Below are 18,570 nucleotides of genomic sequence, written 5' to 3' on the forward strand. Positions count from 1 at the left end.
AAATGGGCATGAAATCTCACATATCTTATGGATGATCTGCAGAGGAGGACAAGTATTGGGGGAGTGAGACTCAGGTTCCTGGATAGATAGGAACCCACTGCTCTGACAAAACTGGTTTCAAAGGGATGCCCAAATTCAGCTTTACCACATTAATCCTGTGATATACTCTGAGGCACAAAGAGAAACGAATATGACAAAGCATGGAGCCAATTCCTCTTACCCCACAAGTTAAAATACCTGTTTTCCTCTGCAGTCTCTCATAAAATGGCGACAAAAGGCATCACTTGATTAATGACACAGAATTCAAACAGACACAAGCCATATTTATTTAGAAGACAACTGTAGAAAATGAACCTCAGGCTTATGCCTAACATGCTACCTCTATTCTCTGAAACGGGCACAGACACGTCTTGCATCGCCTTCTCATCCACCATCACCCTTCCCTTCCCAAAACAAACAAGAGTGCAACCACAACCTTTTCAAACAGAGGTACACACCACTCTTCTCCCTCACCGACTGGCATTACCCCACCAGACTACACAACAGCCTTGTTTGGGATGTCACAGGTGTTCAAAAGTCAGATTGCTGCATCCAAGCCAGGTTAACTCTAGCTCTACTGGCATTTCTGGACTCCAGCTCTAACAAGCCTCATGGCTGGGCAGGGCCAATAGATGCCACCTCTGCTAACATATGAGGCCTGGGAGACCGATTCTGACCTCCTGTAAGCCTTTGTCCAGTGTTTTACACTACAAGACACTACCAGGCACTTTAGCTTGTGACAGGATGGGGGACACTTACCCCATTGCCTGGTACAAATCTTTTTTTCAGTGAGTTCTCAAACCATTTTCCAGCTGGTCTGCACATACAACACAATGCCACGCTTTATAGCTGGGCTGTAGTATTTGAGATTTCACTGGTGAGCTACATATCTGAACACTCACCCATATAAAAATGGATCAATACCAACAATCCATTGGCGCCAATGCTTCTGTTCGAAGCCTTGCCGCCAGAACATGCTAGTTTGCTTCTGTACGCATGCGCTGGGATGGGGTAGGGAAGAGGGAAGAGCTGCGTGATCCTACTCCTGTGAGTTCAAGTAGTACAGCCCAGGAAAGCCATACCGGCTCACCCAAACGCATGTGTTCTTAACAAATTAATTAAGTCTCAATTCTTACAATCTGTCCGTCCCCCCGTCCCCTCCATGTGCAATTTAGAAAATCTGTGTCAGGCAACCCAGGTGAACTTTATAAAAAAGGAAAGAAGGCAGATACTTTTTCTTCTATGAAAACACTGAATGAGCAGGAAGGGTGGCTGACCTCCAAAATTTTAAACTTCCCAACAACCAGCCAAGCAGCCTTATTTGAATTGCGTCTCCGCATCAAGAAGAAAGAACCAATTTGCCACTATGTGTCTTTGCTTCAACACATCGCACAGCAAAAAAAGCTTGGAGGCTCACTCACCCCGTCACTCAAACATGCAACTTAAAATGGCAGCACATGCAGGTTCCGCTTCAAGATGCCTTTGGTCAGGGAGACAACAACTGTACAACCCAACATGAGAGTCTGCCCCACTGGTGTGGCTCTTGGAGGCTGCAATAGAGCACAGACCCCTCACACAATTGCACCCTCCTCTGACGGAGAAGACTGTCAAAAGCAAAAGATGTCCATCGAGAGGGTGAGACATTCTTCTGAGTGAAGCCGAAGAATCACTGCCTTGCCTGCTTTGCTGCTTGTGCCATTTCAGGTGGAATTCTCTGGAAGCAAAAGGGGGAAAACCTTAAGCAGGGTATGGGCGATGCCTTACTGAAGTATTATACACACACACACACTGGAATTCCACAACTGCAGTTACACATTTGGAACATATTCATATTTATGAGCTACACATTCATTAATGTAAGATGTGCATAGGAAGTGTAAAAAGCCCCTCAGTTCTGTCTTGATGGGCAGCAGCTGATGTGAGCAATGGGGATCTGTTCTCCTGTTGAGCGTGACACAGCAGACTGGTATTCCACCCCTCTCCAGTATACCATTTTTAGTGGGAAGGTGAACTGAAATGGAGTCCTGCTTTTGGATACTAACCCAGAGAGTACTGTTGATGTGCCTTAATCGACAGGAAAACAGATCCCCTTCGCTCACAGCAGCTGATGGCCTATAAGGAGGGATAGGTTAAGCAAGGAGACAGTCTCAATTATACTTAACTAAGTGGCTGAATTCAACCACCATTAATTTAATTATTAATTAAAATGTTTATATCCTGCCCTATATCTGAGGATCTCAGGGGGGCATGCCATGAAGTCAGTTCAAGACAGTAAGCAACACTTTTAAAGTCCAACAAGATAGTAAATAATTTCTCACTGAACCTGACAATTAAAACCATTTAAAACCATGATAAGTTTCTGAACTTCAGGGGAAAATGCTTGCCGTTGTGTAGCCAAGCAGTCACACACTACATCCAGGTATCCAGCATTATTACATAGCCTAACTAGGTATCCAGCATTATTACATAGCCTAACCTGCAGCCTCCCTCACTCTATATACGAAAGGGAAATATCAGCATACCCAGATGAGCCTGAGACCCGCAAACGGATGGAAAGAAGAAGAACCCCAAAATGAATCTCATTTAAAAAAGTAAGGAAGTCAGGAAAACAAAGGATGCAGGCAAGAGGGAAATGAACCAAAGACAATGGAAAGGGAGGAGGAAAATAAACAGGTATAAAGAAGAGGTGCAGAGAACGACTGCTGAACAGGGATGTCATTTCCCAATTCATATGGACACTTGATCCAATCTCTATAGAGACACTAGAAGATGATGGCCATAGAAATCAATATAGCATTTTCACACATGGAGTGGGGTGGGGTTCTGTGTCGTTTGGGGACAAAAACTACCCAAAAATTGCATTACTTGTCAAGCCCAGCACCCCAAGTCTCACCACAATTCCTAAAGCTCAAGGAGTCAAGGAATTGTCTTCGAAAGGGAGGAGGTCGCCGCTCTCCGATGCAGAGGCAACTTCTGGAAGGATATCAAAGAGACAGCATTAGCAAGAGCTTTAAGATGGAGGTAGGAGTAGCTTCTGCAGCATTTGAGAAAGACGTGCTTTGCGCGCCAGAAAACCAAGCCCTTCAGAATTGGTGTGCAAGTGTAACACAAAACAGACTTTAGCGCAATGGTTTACCAATGGGGAGTGGTTTTGATCCCCCCCCCCAACTCTTAAGTGCTCCACATACCTTTGGGAAGGGGACACAAATTGGTGTTACTTTTCTGGTTTTAAAAAGGCCTATTCTGGGCCTAAAAGAATCCAGGGAGGTTCTGCATTTTGCCTTTCCTCCCATTACAGACACAACTGATACAAGACGATGTAGTGTTAAAACAGTGCGGTAACACTTCGGTCATCTTGGTGCAGGGGGGAAATCAATTTAAACCAAGTTGGCCAATTCATGTAATGCTTCCTAAACAGGGAAGAAGTTATCTGTGAGGGAACTCTCAACAGCCCCAACACAGAGATGTACGTCTGGAGTATAATTCCAGGGCCTGAATACTCTAAAGGCACCAGATCCCAAACAGATTAAACTCAAAGTCCTAGTGAAAGCAAGGTGTGTTCAGAAGAAGAGTGATCAGGCTTTTGGTGACTGTGGCCACAGCACCTTGAACCCAAGCAGTGCTCCCCACCACACTTTGCGGTTGGTACCTGCTCCTCAGAGGTCTCCTCTTTCCCGCTAGTGTCAGAAGAAGAGATTTCAGAGTGGCAGGATGTGCCAGCGGAAGGTGACTCAGCCCAGGGTGACTTATCAAGACTGGGCGATCCTTTGCAAAAGACTGAGGAATCCATAGTGTCCTCTGAAGTGGAGAGATAGTAGAAGTAGCCCCGAGGTGAGTAGGTCATGCTATCAGGCTGACTGACAGATAGACACTCATCATTTCCAAGGGAGTCCTCTTCACCCGAGGATGAAAGAAGCAAGGGTCCCTCTCCAGGCTGGCTGAGATTGAGGGGACTAGACGTCTGGTTCACTTCGGTCCCAAAGGCCACACCGTCAAGCAGGGACGCAGACCTGGGTGGCACCTCCGGGGTTCCCACAGGCAGGTCTGTTCCCGAACCTCTGCTCATATTACTGGTTTTATGGGGAGTCACTGAGAGGGTTTCAGAGGAGGTGGCGTAAAGAATGGTGGAGGGCTGGAAGGACTCGAAGGAGGGTGCAAGGCACTCTTGGGAGGATGCTGGAATAGGTGACCCCATTTCGTTCCAGAGCAGTTCAGTGGGCTCATCTGAGAAGCCAAAGGGCTGTGTTAATGCAGAGAATGCCCCTTAGAGATGCCAACACATTCAACTGGGACCTGGAGGCAATTTTACCATGTAGGCATCACTGAATAGGCCCTTGGGAACTTATGAGAGTTTTGCTACTCAAAATGGTGGTACCCGGCCTGGTGCCAGTCCCTGAGGCGGCAATGGCTACCAACCTCTGTCAAGCTTCCAAGAAAGGAAACTTGGGCAAATGTATAGCGGCAGTCTGTGGCACATTAAGAAAAGCAAACTGCTGGTCCTCTATCCCAGCCACCCCACATCAGACAGTCTGAGAAATGCTGTTGTAATGGATCATTACCCAAACTAAGTAACTAGAAGCGGTAGGCAGTGTTTGGGTTTCTGCTGAAAAGCAATCCAGTTTCACCATCCTAAGCAACAGGGCAAGATACGAGGGAATCAAACAGGGGGTCCTGGGTTTAATGCCAGGCTGTCTCCAGCCAGAAAGGCTACCTATAAGCACAGCTGGAGAACCCATTTCCCCACAAAACCCTCTAATTATGAGGGGATTGAATTCCTGCAGCCTTTCTAAAGTTGCTGGACTGTAAGCCCAAGCAATCCACTGCTGGCGACGGTTACAGGGACTTATAGTTGAACAACATCTGGACAGCAGGCACACATCCAGACTTGGTGGGCCACTGCTAGGAATGAGTGTCATAGGCCTGGGTTCACCCCCAACCCCAATACAGAGGGAAGCTGCATGCGAACCCACCTGGGGTGGGCCAGAAGAGATTACCTGAAAGGCTGACACAGGACAGAGTGAGCGGCATCTCATCAGGGGTTTTCTGCATATCTGAGAGAAGGCTTTCCAGGGACATGCCTTCCATGTTTTCCTTGGAGAGAAAAACAGTGTCAGGGGTACCCCAACTTAGAAGAAGCCCATGGTGTGCTCACAAAGCAGAGGCTAAAACAAGGGACCCCAAGCGCAGTCTCTGAAACCACCCAGAGTTCCCCAGTCCTTGCTCAATTGCCTTTTTTTCCCTAGGCAATTTTTCACTCCCAAACTGGCCACTCTCCCCTCAACTGGCCTGCAAATACAGCAGTTTGTTTTCCTTGTGTCTCCCACAACCCAGACAGAACGAAAAACAAACAAAATGGAGACTAGAAAATCAAAACATGTCACTTCTGGTGCATCAAAATGCTACAGCGCAGACTGCCTGGTGAGCATGAGGGGAAATGGTCCCCATTGCTCCACAGCTGGCCACCCCAGGACTAAAAGGGCTCTGTCAGTGGAGAAAGAAACAATCTTAAGAAAATGAACCCCCATCCTGCTTAGCTGACAAGATACTTTGCTTAAATGTAACACATTATTCAGGATAATTTCATACCAGAAAGTGTAATTTGGAACAACCTCGGCCCTTTGTTCATGCAAAACACTCCAAAATTCTTCCAGCTTTTCAACAGCAAGAGTTCCAGATGCTATCATGAGGACCAGGATCTGGTGTTTCATTTGGAGCCAGCCTACGGCTCAGAGCACTCAAACCAAGGGCGAAAAGTTCACCCAATTTACTTACTAACCAGAGTTTTTGGGAAGCCACTAGCGGCCGCCCCTTTGCCCAGCTGATAAGGCCCATCTCCCATGGCACCATCTATATCCTGCAGACATGGTACCGCATAGCCCAAACGTATCAGCTCCTCACCAACATCAATGCTCTGGAAGAGAAGAGAGACTTGGATGTGAAAGAAGGCCAGTGAGCAAGTGACAGACTAGTGGGATTTTGCTCAGAGGATCTGGATGCAGGATGAAAGGGAGGGGAAAATGTTTAAATGCTACCTGTCTGCACATGAGGAAGTGTAAGTAGGCACATTCCAAGCAACCAGAAGCGACACCATGCTTTTTGGCTAGAAAACAGCCATGTTTTATTCCCCCTCTCACTGGGCTTGGAAGTTGTGGAATCAAATTGATCCAAACTGATAATTTCCTGGCACTCAGGGCAAAATTTCCATCCTGCCAATTTGTTAGATTTTGGGGGTCTGCGAAGTACAGGTTAGAACTCCATGCAGTTTGCAAGGTCATATTTTCCTCAGCTCCGTTTTGTTGTTGTTATATTTATTTATAGACACTTCTTTCCCAAAATGGGACTAAAAGCAGCTCACATTTTAAACAAATGTAGCTAAAAATTCACCTCAAGCAAGTTAAAAATTTAATCAAACCACCCAATTAATCTTCCATGGCATTTTGTTTGTTCTCTTTATCCCTCTCCCCGACCCCGTTCTTCATTTGGAGTATTGTCCTTAGATTGGAAACAGATGTGAACCGCAGTGCACAAGAGATTTGTTTGAAGACTGGCACGATTTATGCAAACCCAGTAATCTGTTTTGCTGGGTGTGGGGAATCTAGAACTGCACCTGGCCCTATCCATTTGGTTTTGGCCTTCCTACCTGTTCACCACTGGTGTTGTACAATCGGATGTGCGGCCAGGTGTTACTCCCAGAAGGCACATAGCTGGAGATCTTTGCCACCACCGGTTTCCACTGGGAACAGTGAGTGAGGCGGTCAAACTCATCAAGCGCTGCTTCTTCCCAATGGCTTCCTGTGGGATTGCCAAGATGAAGAATCAGCAAAATCAGCAGACTCCTTGTCATCTCCCAGCTCCCTCCTCTCATTGATTAAGCTGCCATGATGTGAGAGCAGAAAAAGGATCCACAACTATTCCAATGGAAGGGGAAGACCAGCTGCAGAGCATTGAGAAGCAACACAATTCCCTCTGCTGCCCTCTTTTTCCCACTTCCCAAGAGGGACAATAGACTCACCAGCTGGAGCGATGCCGGCAAGGCTGCACTCAATGGCTTGGAAGGGGAGGCTTAAGAAGTCGCTCCTGGAGAAGAAGAGGGGCAGGGAAGTGGGGTTAGGCTCAGCCACCCTTGCTAACCATAACCCATAGCCTTGGCAACCTTAAAAACCTATACAGTCATACAACATCCCCTCATTTTACATGTGTTTCACAAGAGTCTCCAATGGGTTGACCTATAAAGAACTGGACTACAGTGGCACTCCCAATGGTAGCCAGATCACATAGGGACAACAGACATATATGTCCCCCCTCTGAGGTTATTTCTGTCACCCCATCCCTGCTGCCCCCAAATCTCAGCAATTCTCCTGACAATCCTGGCAAGCACCTAGTGCAAGTTATTACAGTTGTTACAGCACTCTTTTGTACTCCTTTATATCTTTTACTTCCTAGTTCATGCATCCTGAATGCTGCTGGGAAACAAGAACGCTTCATGTTTTTGAGGAAGACAAAAATCTTGGGGTTTTTGGCTTGTGGTATATTTTCACTAGTGAGGAATGGAGTGGCTAAGTGGGAAATGCAAGTTGTGGCTGCCTCTCGTTTTGGGACCTCACCGCAATGGCCGCAGCTTCTTCAATGGCGCCTCTTCATTATCTCCAAAATCCACATAGTAAAGATCCCACCTTCCATCATCCAGAATGCCTAGGACTTTGGCTCTGTACCAACAGCAATCATCTTGGTACCGGGCAGCCACTATATCTCCCACATGCACATCAGGGAATTCAGACTGAGGAAAGGGACGGAAAGGAGAGATGGGAGGGTGAGAAACAAGAGGCACGTCACATGCAAAGGAATTGGGGAGGGGAAAAGGTGTTAGGATCTCACCCGACACAAGGGGTCCTTCCCTCCCAGTCTCCCCCCCCCCATGCATGGTGACTCACTGGGCAGCCGCCACTTTCGTAGTACTGAGTCATTTCGTGGGTCAGCTTGTCCAGCTGGAGGGCACGCGAGCCAATGATCTGGATCCAGAAGTGGTTGGGGTTCTCGGCAGCCGAGATGTAAACCTCCAAGTACTCATTCGCATGGAAGCTGAAATCAGGGCTAGGGACTGAAGACACAGGTGGACAGATCAAAGCAGTGACATATGCCAACAGTGAGCATTAAAATGACAGCTACTAGTCCTCATGGTTACAGAAGACACAGTATGGCAAGAGTGTGTACAGAGAAAAAATAGATAGGGTATTATGTGTGTACAGTCCAGCTTGGTGCAGGAGTTTAATTGTTGAACTCATCTGCAGAAACTCACCTTAAGCAAGTCAAACCCTCTCAGCCTCAGAAAAGGCCGTGGCAAGCCTTCTCAGAGTAAGTGTTGAGACTCTAAACTTTAGAGTCACTACACTATGTGTAGTGGAGGCACATAGTGAATTGTGTTGCCCTTATGGCTAAACTGTGTGCTGAGCACTAGGGTCAACGTAACTCAGCATTTTCAGGCTTGTCATATTGCCTCCAGCTGTTACAGCGTGTCTGATGAAGCTCCCTGCCACAATAAGCAATGAAAGCTCTATTACTCAGAAGTCTTTTTAAATGACTTAGACACAAGGAAAAGGAAGTCAAACAAACATGGCCTAGAACCACCAAGTAGGACCCATATGTTCAAAGAACGTCATTTGTGTCATTTCTTTATTGCCTCTCAACACACTAGGAAGATGACACTTCACAAGTAAAAACATTACTGAGACCCAGTCCTGGGATAAGAGTGGGATACAAATAAATATTCTTCTTATTATTATTATTTTAAAGATATTAAATAGGTAACTAAAACTCAATTAAAATACCCGAGGTTTTCCTTTAAGAACAGGTGGAAATGGTTAAAAATTAAAAGAAAAAACAAACTCGAACAACAGCTTTAAGAAGAACCTGAGCTAATTTTAAGATCCAAAGGCCAGCAAAAATAGCACAGCCTTCAGTGCCAGCCAGAAATGCAAATGGAGCCTAACTGGTCTAAGGAGGGTCTTCCACAGTTGGGGTTCAGCTACAGAGAAGGCCCTGTCACAGGCTTTATGTGGGACACGCAAGAGGACCTTTGCTGATAACCTTTGATTTTGGGGACAGTCATATGGGAGGAAGTGATCTCTCAGATACCCTGCCTGCAAGATGGTTATAGCTTTATAGGCCAACGTCAGCATCCAGAGTTGGGCTTGGAAGCAAACAGGAAGCCAGTGCAGTTCTTGTAAGACCAGTGTTATGTAGTTTCAAAACTTCTATGGTCTAACTCTGAATAGACTGCTGGGTAGTATTGTCTCCTTCTGCTTACCCTCAAATGCAGAGCCTGGCCAAGAGGTGGACGACAGAGGCTCTTCAGGGGATCCATCTTCACTCCTCAGCTCCTGGACTTCATCCAGGGGAGACTCGGGGACTACTTCTCCAGCCCCTTCCAAAGGCTGTGGGTTTGGCAGCTGGAGCTCTCTCTCTTGGCGAGGCAACTCATCTCGCTCCTTGGCAACATCCTCCTGCCTCTTGCCCAGAGCCTGCTTGTGTACCGACCGTGACGACACCGACTGATACAGCTTCCTGCGGAAAGCGTCATCCTCAGAAAGCTTCTCCATGATCAGGCACTGCGGGACGCGAAGATGAAGGTGAAGACTTCATGATGGACTAAACTTGGAGAACTGACTGTTTTGGATGACCACTCCAAGAACCCCCAGCCAAAAAAATCCCCAATAGCAAAACAGGACTGGGGAGACTTCGGCTTTTCAGATGTTTTGGACTCAACTCCCACAATCCTTTTAACACTTGCTGTGCCATCTAAAAGTGTTGCCCAACACACCTGAAAAGCCAAAGTTTCCCTAGCTTCAGGTGACCATAACTGGCACCTTGAACTGGGCTGGGAAATGAACAGAAAGCCAATGCAGTTGTTTCAGCAGGGAAGTTGCCGTAGTTGGGAGGATTAGAACCAGGGCTTTCCCCTGCCATCTCATGCCATCCAATGTCACCAGCGATTGAAATACTTCACCTTGGCTGCTTCCACTTCCTTGCGAGTCCCGGAGATGGTGATGACGCGGGTGAGCAACAGGGAACCTTCACCTTCCTGTGGACCTCCTCTTCCTTCACACTCCACTTTGGCTCCAGTACTCTTGCAGATGGCTCGCACCGTCTCCCCGCCTCTGCCTGCGGGAGACATGGGAAAAGACAGGATTTGCAGGAGCCAAGAACAGACCTCGGCAAAGCACAGAAGAGCAAGCGCCTTTAAGCCTTGCCTCATCACACTGCATGTTTGTAAATATGATCCAGCTCAAGCAGGAGAAACGTTTACAAACTTGGTCCTCAGTCCCTTTTGGCAGTACTTTTTAGCAGCACCAAAATTGGGAAGATGGCGAAGGAGGGCTGAGGAAAACAGACTTTCACACTGCCTCTGGTACCAAATTTCCTGTTAAAGTACTAGTGTGCAAGAACACATCGACTCAATTCACTGAGATATAGCTGTAATAATAAAGAGAGTAAACTGTTCCATGTTCCTGTAACCCAGATAGATCCTCCGCACTGTTGGTCTCTATGGCTTGCAAGGCCTACACTATTTCCAAGTGGGCAACCCACATGTCAACCACCCACTAGACAAGTGTAGGAATCTGCAAGGAGCAGAAAACAGGTGCACAAAGGAAATGTCATAGAACGATTACCAATGATGCGCCCAACAGTGCGATGGTGCACCTCAATCTTCTCCTGCACAGGCAAATTCTCTGCCAAAATCTGGTGGATGGTAGCTTTAGCTGCGCAGACCTGGATGGGAGAGCCGCAGATGCGGATAATTCGCTCCACACTGGAATCCTCCATGTCAATGTCAATGCGGGCTTGGGTGTTCTTTCTCAGCTGAAAAGAAGGAAAACAGATACCTTAACTATGGCACTAAGCCACCAAGGATTGTGCCAACTGGACTGTGACCCACTGCCCAGTCCAACTCTCAACAGCCTTTGTAACAGGTCTATTTGCACCCCCTTTTAAGCTCAATATCCTCAATTCAAAACTTTCAAAAATCCCTGTGTCCTTAGAAGAGGTCTCTTGTTTCTTCTAGCCAGATTCTAGTACTTGGAAATGTTACTGTTTGTGACATGGTTTCCCATGCTTCTGAGGCAGAGAACCTGGGTAATTCTAGTTGTCCAGAAGAACCTACGGGGCGCTATCAACACCATCCTAGGATCATCTATATGAGGCCACAAAAAAAACCAAAACACCCTTAAGTCCCTCAGAATGAGAAGAAGCCAAACTCTCCATTAATTCATTGCAATGAGAATATCCCAGAATATGGTGCCCTACATTAATTTGCAAGGGTGAACTACCATCGCTTTGTGGATTTGGGGCATGTGTTAAAAGCTGGTGTGTGACAGAGGTAGGAAAGAATATTCAAAGACTGAGGTGGGGATGGGGAAGAAAATGGCTTCTAGGGTTTCTGAAAACCCCAACAAGGAGACTACTGCTCAAACCCCTTCCTCATTCTCCCCAGTCCTCAAACACTCAAGGATTAACCCTGTTCATCTCAACAAAAACTCCACAATTTCCTAGCCTCCAAAATGCCCAGCAGCAGGCATAGGAGCAGTTGGGCAAGAAATATCATGGCAGGTAGTATTCCAACAGTCGACATTCAAAGGCCTAGTCATTCTCATGAGCCAGCTACCAGAACACAAGCAGCAAGGACAATCTCCCTCTCTTGGCTGTGCACTGTGATATCCAGTGGAAGACACCAAAGTAAGATGAAGCCATGATGGCTATAGCATCCATGATCCTTGCCTAGCTTCTCCCCATTTCAGTTGACTAAGCAAGGATCATAAAGGGCTACAGCCTCTACAATCCTTGTGTGGCTTCCTCTCTGTTCTGCGGTTGGCCACTATGTGGCTAATGGGACAAGAAAAAGGCTTAATTGGGGACCCCCTCCAGGACCCTTCAAAAATTGTAGATTTTGAATACAGTCCCACAATGAGGAGAAAACTGACTCAATTATTTGTTCTCCTCTGCAGGAATGAATCATTTAACATAACACAGCACTGGATGGCATAGGAATGAGGCACCAAAATCCACCCGCATCTTGTAATTGGGGCTGTCTTTCATGATGTCTGAAGTTGCATCCCCCAAACAACGGCAGGTTTTCTTGAAGTGGAAGTCAACCACACAGAGAAATATGAGTTTACTTATGATTAAAGGACTTAGCAGTGAAACAGTGGCACTCTGGTTTGATGGGTAGTTTATTAAGATTCCAATTCTAGTGTCCCAGATTCTCCCTAGAGAGCTTTGGAACAGTGTGACATTTAGGGACAAATATTTAGGTTGCAATCCTAATACACACTTAGCCGGAAAAGGTCCTACTGAATTCAAGGGGTTTACTTCTGAACTGTTCAATGCAGGGCTGGAATTTAAAGCAGGGGGTAGACAGTGACACATGCTGTTGGATCCATCTCCCTGGGCAGCACAGCCCTTTACATGGGCTGCTGGGAGTTGCAGTCCAACAACAGGTTGATGCCCGCTGTTTTAAATGAACACAACACAAACAGCATCCAAAAGCAGCACATAACACATTTGACAATTATTAGAAGTCTTGGGAAACACAAAGACTGACACCGTGTGCAAGAAAAAGTCTGCCTAAAGAAAACATTCCCCAAGTGGGGCAACAATATTAAGGAAGCCTTGTTCATCAACACAAAGAGCGCGGGTTTTTATTATCCCTCCTTTCTCCAGACACACAATTCATCATTCCATATGAACTACCTGGAATCCCAAGACATATTGGGATTTTTGGTTAAGAACTTGCCTGTTTGATTTGGGCTCCCTGCCGCCCAACGATGAGCTTCACAGAGTCCTTTGGTACCTTCATCTCCACCTTAATCTCCTCTTCTCCCACAAAGGTCGGCCGCTCTTCTGCACACGGTGATGGGAGACATAAACACACAAATGTTTAAAGTGAGGACCTAAACTCTCCTCATCTGGGGCCAGCCCTAGAAGAAAGGACAGGGCACCTGCTTTCTCTCACTTGCTATCAGTGCTTACAAGCCCCAACCCTACCTTCCCATAAAGGATAACCTTAGCCATGTTGGCTTCCCTAGGAAAACAGGCTGCAGGCTGGCAAAGTAACCCAGGGCATCAAAGAAGTTAGCAGGCTGTGGAGTCAATGTTTTGGAGTTGGAAGCAATTCATAGAAAGGTACTGACTCCATGATCCAAATAAAAACTTACATTAAATTCCTAACTTGTCGTGTATTTACTTTCATAGGTATTCATAAACATCTTCTTGTTCAGAAAGTTTAATCAAACGTATTTGATGCTGTATCAGTCTAAGTAACCTGACGATTCACGTGGTGGTGGTGAAGTGCTTTGTGCTACCATTTCTCGACACTGACTCGTTATTAATAATTAATATACATTTGCCGTTAATGAAGCAGTCTGGACAGTAGAAAAGCTAAGGAGCCAGAGACAAAGGCTTGACTCCGCACCCTCCCTTTCCAATGCTCCAACCAATAACCCAAACACCCTCTAAGAGACATGGGAGACATTTTTACCATGGTTTGGGGCTTTTAGGTCCAGATGAGGCCCTTTTTTACAATTGGAAGTGAGGAGAAGCGTTCCAAGAAGGTTATGGAAATGCCCCCATCCACTGTCCCTTAGACAGCTGTTAGGGGCATTTAAAAATGTAAAAACCATTGACTCTTGGAGGGACTCCTTACCTCCTACAGGATATTTTGGAGTAAAAACATTGTTTTGAACCTTTGCGGGCCTTGGGGCACAAGAAACAACCCTGAAGGCCAGGGTCCACAGGCTTTACTTTGCTCTCCCCTGCTGTAAGGGAAGAAAAACCAGCCTGTCCTCAATCCTCCAGCCATGTCTTCCAGCAAAGAGAGTGGAAGCACAAGGGATGAGCAGAAGGCTTGGGTTGGGGGGCAGGAAGGATAGAAAATGAGGATTGACGTACTCCCTTCCACAAATGCACTCAGCGTACCTAGAAAATGTCAGACATTGCTACATTTCTGGCTGGGAATCCTCATGCTTGCTTATGAATAAGCCCTCGCTGAGTGCAATGGGACTCACGTATGAGTAAACCCACCTGGGATCAGGCCACTGGTGTTTAAACCTCACCCTAAAGCATCACTCTACTTCTTTGGCGCTCCAACACCCACAACCCTACAATCCAGCCGCATTGGCGATGACCTGTCATTTGCCAGTATAGGTGTGTGTGAGAGAGAGAGAGAGAAAGATGAAATAACAGAACTAGGAGGAGAATGCCTGAGTACAATGATGAAGTTTTGGCCTCCTTCCAGAAGCAAAGAGCACACAGAGGGAGAACCACGGCAGACAGAAGCCATCAATATTTCACAGCCCCGGATTGGACCTGTGCGATTCCAGACACACCAGACACACCCACCTTTACTTTCCCGGTAGCGGCGGTAAAGGATGTAGAGGATGGCACCACTGGCTGGGATCCCAAGGGCCAAAGCCACCTTCTGCAGGGTGGTCAGGCTGCTCCAGGAGCTCCGTTCGCTGGTCAAGGGCCCCATGGCGGCCGAGGAGGGGTCACTAAGTGGGGAAGGAAAGAACTTCCTTAGCAGCAGCTCTCCGCTGGAGAGGGAGACCAGGTACAGCATCACGACAGGCCGCGCACAGCATCCACCAGCCCTCAGCAACGGCAGGCAAGGGCAAAGCTTCGTCCTCGGACAGAACCGGCTGCCCAGAAAAGGACTCTCTGCTTCCAAGGACTATGAGCAAACCGGCTGGCAGGGAACCCAAACTGCCTGTGCAAATGTTCCTCCTCCTCCACCTCACCAGGAGAAGCAAAGCAGGGCAGGATGACAAGCTCAGCATTGCAAAGAGGAGTGAAGCCGAACAGGGAGGGAAGAAAATCAATTTCGTTGGGACAGCGTGCATTACGGCATTAAGTCACAAGGAGAGCCTTGCCAGGACAGATGGCAGGACCCTGGGACCTGGCACCGGAGCTTGGAAAAGTTACTTTTTGTACCACAGCTAGAGTCTGCGCTCCCCACTTGGTCAGCATGGCAGTATTCCCCCTACTTTGCATTATCCTTAGTGTCCTGTACTCAGATATACAGTTGGCCCTCCACCTTTGCAGATTGGCCTTTTGCGGCTTTGGTTCATATCTTCTCTCTAGGAATCTCTAGGTCTTCCAATGCCACTCTGCCAGAAGCTGACCATAAAGTTGTGCTGGTGAACCTAGAAATTCCTAGAGGAAACACTTTTATGATCAACCCCATAGAAGAGATTCTGGAGGACCTGGAAATCCCCATAGGTACAAATAACAGGGACCATTGTAACGCCTTTTTACATGCAACAGTGATTCCCAAACTCTGACCATTCCAGTGTTTTGGACTTCAGTTCTCAGAATCCCAGAAATTAGGCAAGACGGCTGAGGCTTCTGGGAGCTGAAGTCCAAAACATCTGGAGGACCAGAGTTTGGGAATCACTGACGCAGAGGGTATGTTCATAACTGGAAACACAAAAGAGCAGTCTCTGAAAGATCAGTGCCTAGGACAGCCATTTCTCTCAATAGCCAGCCTAGGAGTCCTATTCCATCCTCATATCTTGTGGCTTCCCCTCCCAGACCTATACTGGATCAGGACTGATGGGAGCTGTAGTCCAACACTGAGGGGGCAGAAGTGGCCTCATCCCTGCTCTATTCATCCTACCTGAGTCAGGAAGGCTCTGCCCCCATTTCCTCATCCCTTGGTTTGCCACCTTGGCATATCGATGCCTTTTAGCTGCCGCATCCGCACTGTTGATCCCTTTCACACGTATAAGTCTCCTTAAGCCAAGGGTCCCCCATCCTATATCTGAGCATTTCATTTCACCGGCCTAAGTGCAGTATCTTACATGCGCGCTCTTTCATCTGGGAAAACTGACACAATGCTACCCAAAGCTGGGATCTGAATTAACACCTGGAGGGTTGCAAGATGCCCAGCTGTTGGGGTGCAAAAAGCCACAGCGACCCATGCCTCGGGGGCCTCCCTGCCCCAACTATCGTGTTTGTTTCCCCTCCTTCCTCCCTTTGGTTTTTCCACACCTCTAGTCTCCATGTAACTCTTCCACCAAACACCCCAAACTCATTCCCCCTCTTCAGACAGATTTCCCTCCATGTGCAACTTGTAGGGGGTTTAAAATACATATGTCTTAAGTAATGTTGGCTTTTCATTCCCATTAATGTTGGAGTTAATTCTATTTAAATTATTGACAGCATGATGTAACGGTTGGAGCGTCAGGCTACCTGGAAACTTGGGTTTGAGTCCGACTTGGCCATATAAACCCACTGGGTGACCCTAGGCAGGTCACACTCTCTCGGCCTCAGAAGATGGCCGTGGCAAACCCTCTCTGAAGAAACTAAGCAGAAAACCCTGTGATAGGATCACCGTAAGTCAGAAACAAGCCCCCTTGGATCCCATTTTAGGTTTGACCATGTAAACCCACACGGATATAAGATAAATGTACAATAATGTATAATATAGATAGGATCACCATAAGACAAAAATGACTTGAAGGGACACCATTATATATAAATATATGTATTACATATATACATATAAATTACTTATATATACACACACACACGGTCTCTCTACAATCCACCCCATACACGCACACTATCTATCTATCTATCTATCTATCTATCTATCTATCTATCGTTTTTCCTGTTGCATGCCTTCAATGTATAATACAGTTATATAATATAGTTATAGTTATAATATGGTGACACTATCTATTTTTATTATACATCTATCTATTTTATATATATATATATATATATATATATATATATGAGATGTATAATATAGATAGACACATAGATAGATAGGTAAATGTATAATATAGTTATAACATAGTTATGGTGACCCTATCTATTTATATTATACATCTATCTATCTATCTATCTATCTATCTATCTCTACCTATATTATACATCATATATATGTGTGTGTGTGTGTGTGTATAGTGTATAATATAGATAGATGTATAATATAAATAGATAGGGTCACCATAAGCATATTACATTATAAGTATATAATATAAGCATTAGTATATAACTCTGACTATATTATACATTAATTATACATATTATACTATATCATACATCAATTTAACTATATTATACGTTTACCTAACTATCTATGTCTCTATCTATATATATGATATATCATATAGACAGAGACATAGAAAGTTAGGTAAATGTATAATATAGTTAAAGTTATATTATATTATATATTGATGTAACATTTACCTATCTATCTATCTATCTATCTATGATACATCATATATGATATATATGATGTATAACATAGATATAGATAGATAAATGTATAATATAAATAGATAGGGTCTACATATGTTGGAAAGGACTTGAAGGCACACAATAATATACACACACACATATTAAATAGCTTAATTATATATATATATGTGTGTGTGTGTGTGTGTGTGTGTATAGATGTATGTATTTAAGATCTATTTTTGCTCCAGACCCTTCTCCACTGAAGCCTTCTCCCTCTAGTCTGCCTCCATTCAAACCAGGTGCATTCACACGTGTACCACCAAGATACACGTGTTTCCCTGACACGTGTTCCCTCCAAACTCACCCTCTCCTTCAGCTCTTCCCATTAACATTAAGCTCCCCTCCTTCCATCCATCAGGGTCCCAACCCAGCAGCCATTTTGTCCCCTTGGATCCAAATTGCATTACCTTCAAGCGACCCCCACTCCTCTCTAGGACTTCTTGCATCTCCACCTGAGCACTCCGCATCCCCTTTATATAGGGGAACACCTTCCCCCCGCCGACCAATCGCAGAGCAGCATTTGAGAATTGACCAATCGCCTCCCGCCACTGCTCCCGTGGAGCCCGCCCCGCACGGATTTGCAGCCAATCAGCAGAGCCGCGCCGTGAGCACTCGAAACCTCGCTAGGCGGCCGATTAAGAGGAGAGAAGCGCGTGAAGGGCGGAGCGTGGGCGGGGTCAGGGGAGAAAGAAATGAGCTCAACCAATCAGTTAAGCAAAGGAGGCCCCGCCTCGTCCAATCAGGAGGGAGCGTCGAGGCAGAGGACGGGAGGAGAGGCTTTAGCTGCCTCATAACAGCAAACGGGGCTGAGTAGAAGTCCCATGATGCAATGGGGTCTCTTGTTGCCTTGGTTACCCATAAGGAGAGCCAGAGTGGGGTTACAAAAAACACATAAATAAATATAAATATAAATATAAATAAATTAAAATAATAAAATAAAAAATAAACCATGTCAGTTACAAAAAGAACATGAATAAATATAAATATAAATATAAATAAAATAAAATAAAAAATAAACCATGTCAGTTACAAAAAGAACATAAATAAAATAAATAAAATAAAATAAAAAATAAGGCATGCCTGAACTACCTTCCCAGACCTAGTTTGTCAAGTACGAACCCAATAAACATCACTATTTCTCTTTCCCCCCCTCACAGGATGTGTCTACACTGTAGAAATAACCCAGTTTGATACCGCTTTAACTGCAGTATCCTGGGATTTGTAGTTTTC

The 18,570-nt window shown here is 45.8% G+C and overlaps 1 protein-coding gene across 4 annotated transcripts; it reads right to left on the minus strand.

Moving 5' to 3' along the window:
- Positions 1 to 302: 302 nt before the first annotated feature.
- On the minus strand, positions 303 to 17,831 carry TDRKH (tudor and KH domain containing). 4 transcript variants are annotated; one of them, XM_089483218.1, is made up of 15 exons: positions 17,748 to 17,831; positions 14,431 to 14,582; positions 12,827 to 12,933; positions 10,707 to 10,896; positions 10,043 to 10,197; positions 9,344 to 9,644; positions 7,971 to 8,137; positions 7,644 to 7,816; positions 7,052 to 7,116; positions 6,680 to 6,831; positions 5,816 to 5,950; positions 5,034 to 5,130; positions 3,689 to 4,263; positions 2,933 to 3,012; positions 303 to 1,753 (listed from the first exon to the last, which is right to left on the minus strand). In XM_089483218.1, the coding sequence occupies exons 2-14, from the start codon at positions 14,561 to 14,563 to the stop codon at positions 2,956 to 2,958; spliced, it is 2,307 nt and encodes a 768-aa protein (XP_089339344.1). In that variant the 5' UTR covers positions 14,564 to 14,582; positions 17,748 to 17,831; the 3' UTR covers positions 303 to 1,753; positions 2,933 to 2,955. The 4 variants fall into 4 exon arrangements, with proteins under 4 accessions (XP_089339344.1, XP_089339345.1, XP_089339343.1 ...); XM_089483219.1 differs by lacking the exon at positions 3,689 to 4,263; XM_089483217.1 differs by lacking the exon at positions 17,748 to 17,831 and having other exon boundaries at positions 14,431 to 14,650.
- Between the last annotated feature and the right edge of the window lie 739 nt (positions 17,832 to 18,570).

Source organism: Sceloporus occidentalis, unplaced genomic scaffold (genome assembly GCF_023333645.1).
Source record: "Sceloporus occidentalis isolate IW3139 unplaced genomic scaffold, rSceOcc1.0.p SCAF_20, whole genome shotgun sequence".
In the NCBI taxonomy this organism is placed as follows: domain Eukaryota; kingdom Metazoa; phylum Chordata; class Lepidosauria; order Squamata; family Phrynosomatidae; genus Sceloporus; species Sceloporus occidentalis.

Coding starts and splice junctions, on each gene's coding strand:
- TDRKH (XM_089483217.1), bottom strand. CDS start 14,650: ATGCTGTACCTGGTCTCCCTCTCCAGCGGAGAGCTGCTGCTAAGGAAG. Junction 4,264..5,033: donor GTCCTGTGTCAGCCTTTCAG/GTAATCTCTTCT, acceptor TTGGCTTCTCAG/ATGAGCCCACTGAACTGCTC. Junction 3,013..3,688: donor AGGAGACCTCTGAGGAGCAG/GTACCAACCGCA, acceptor ATATCCTTCCAG/AAGTTGCCTCTGCATCGGAG.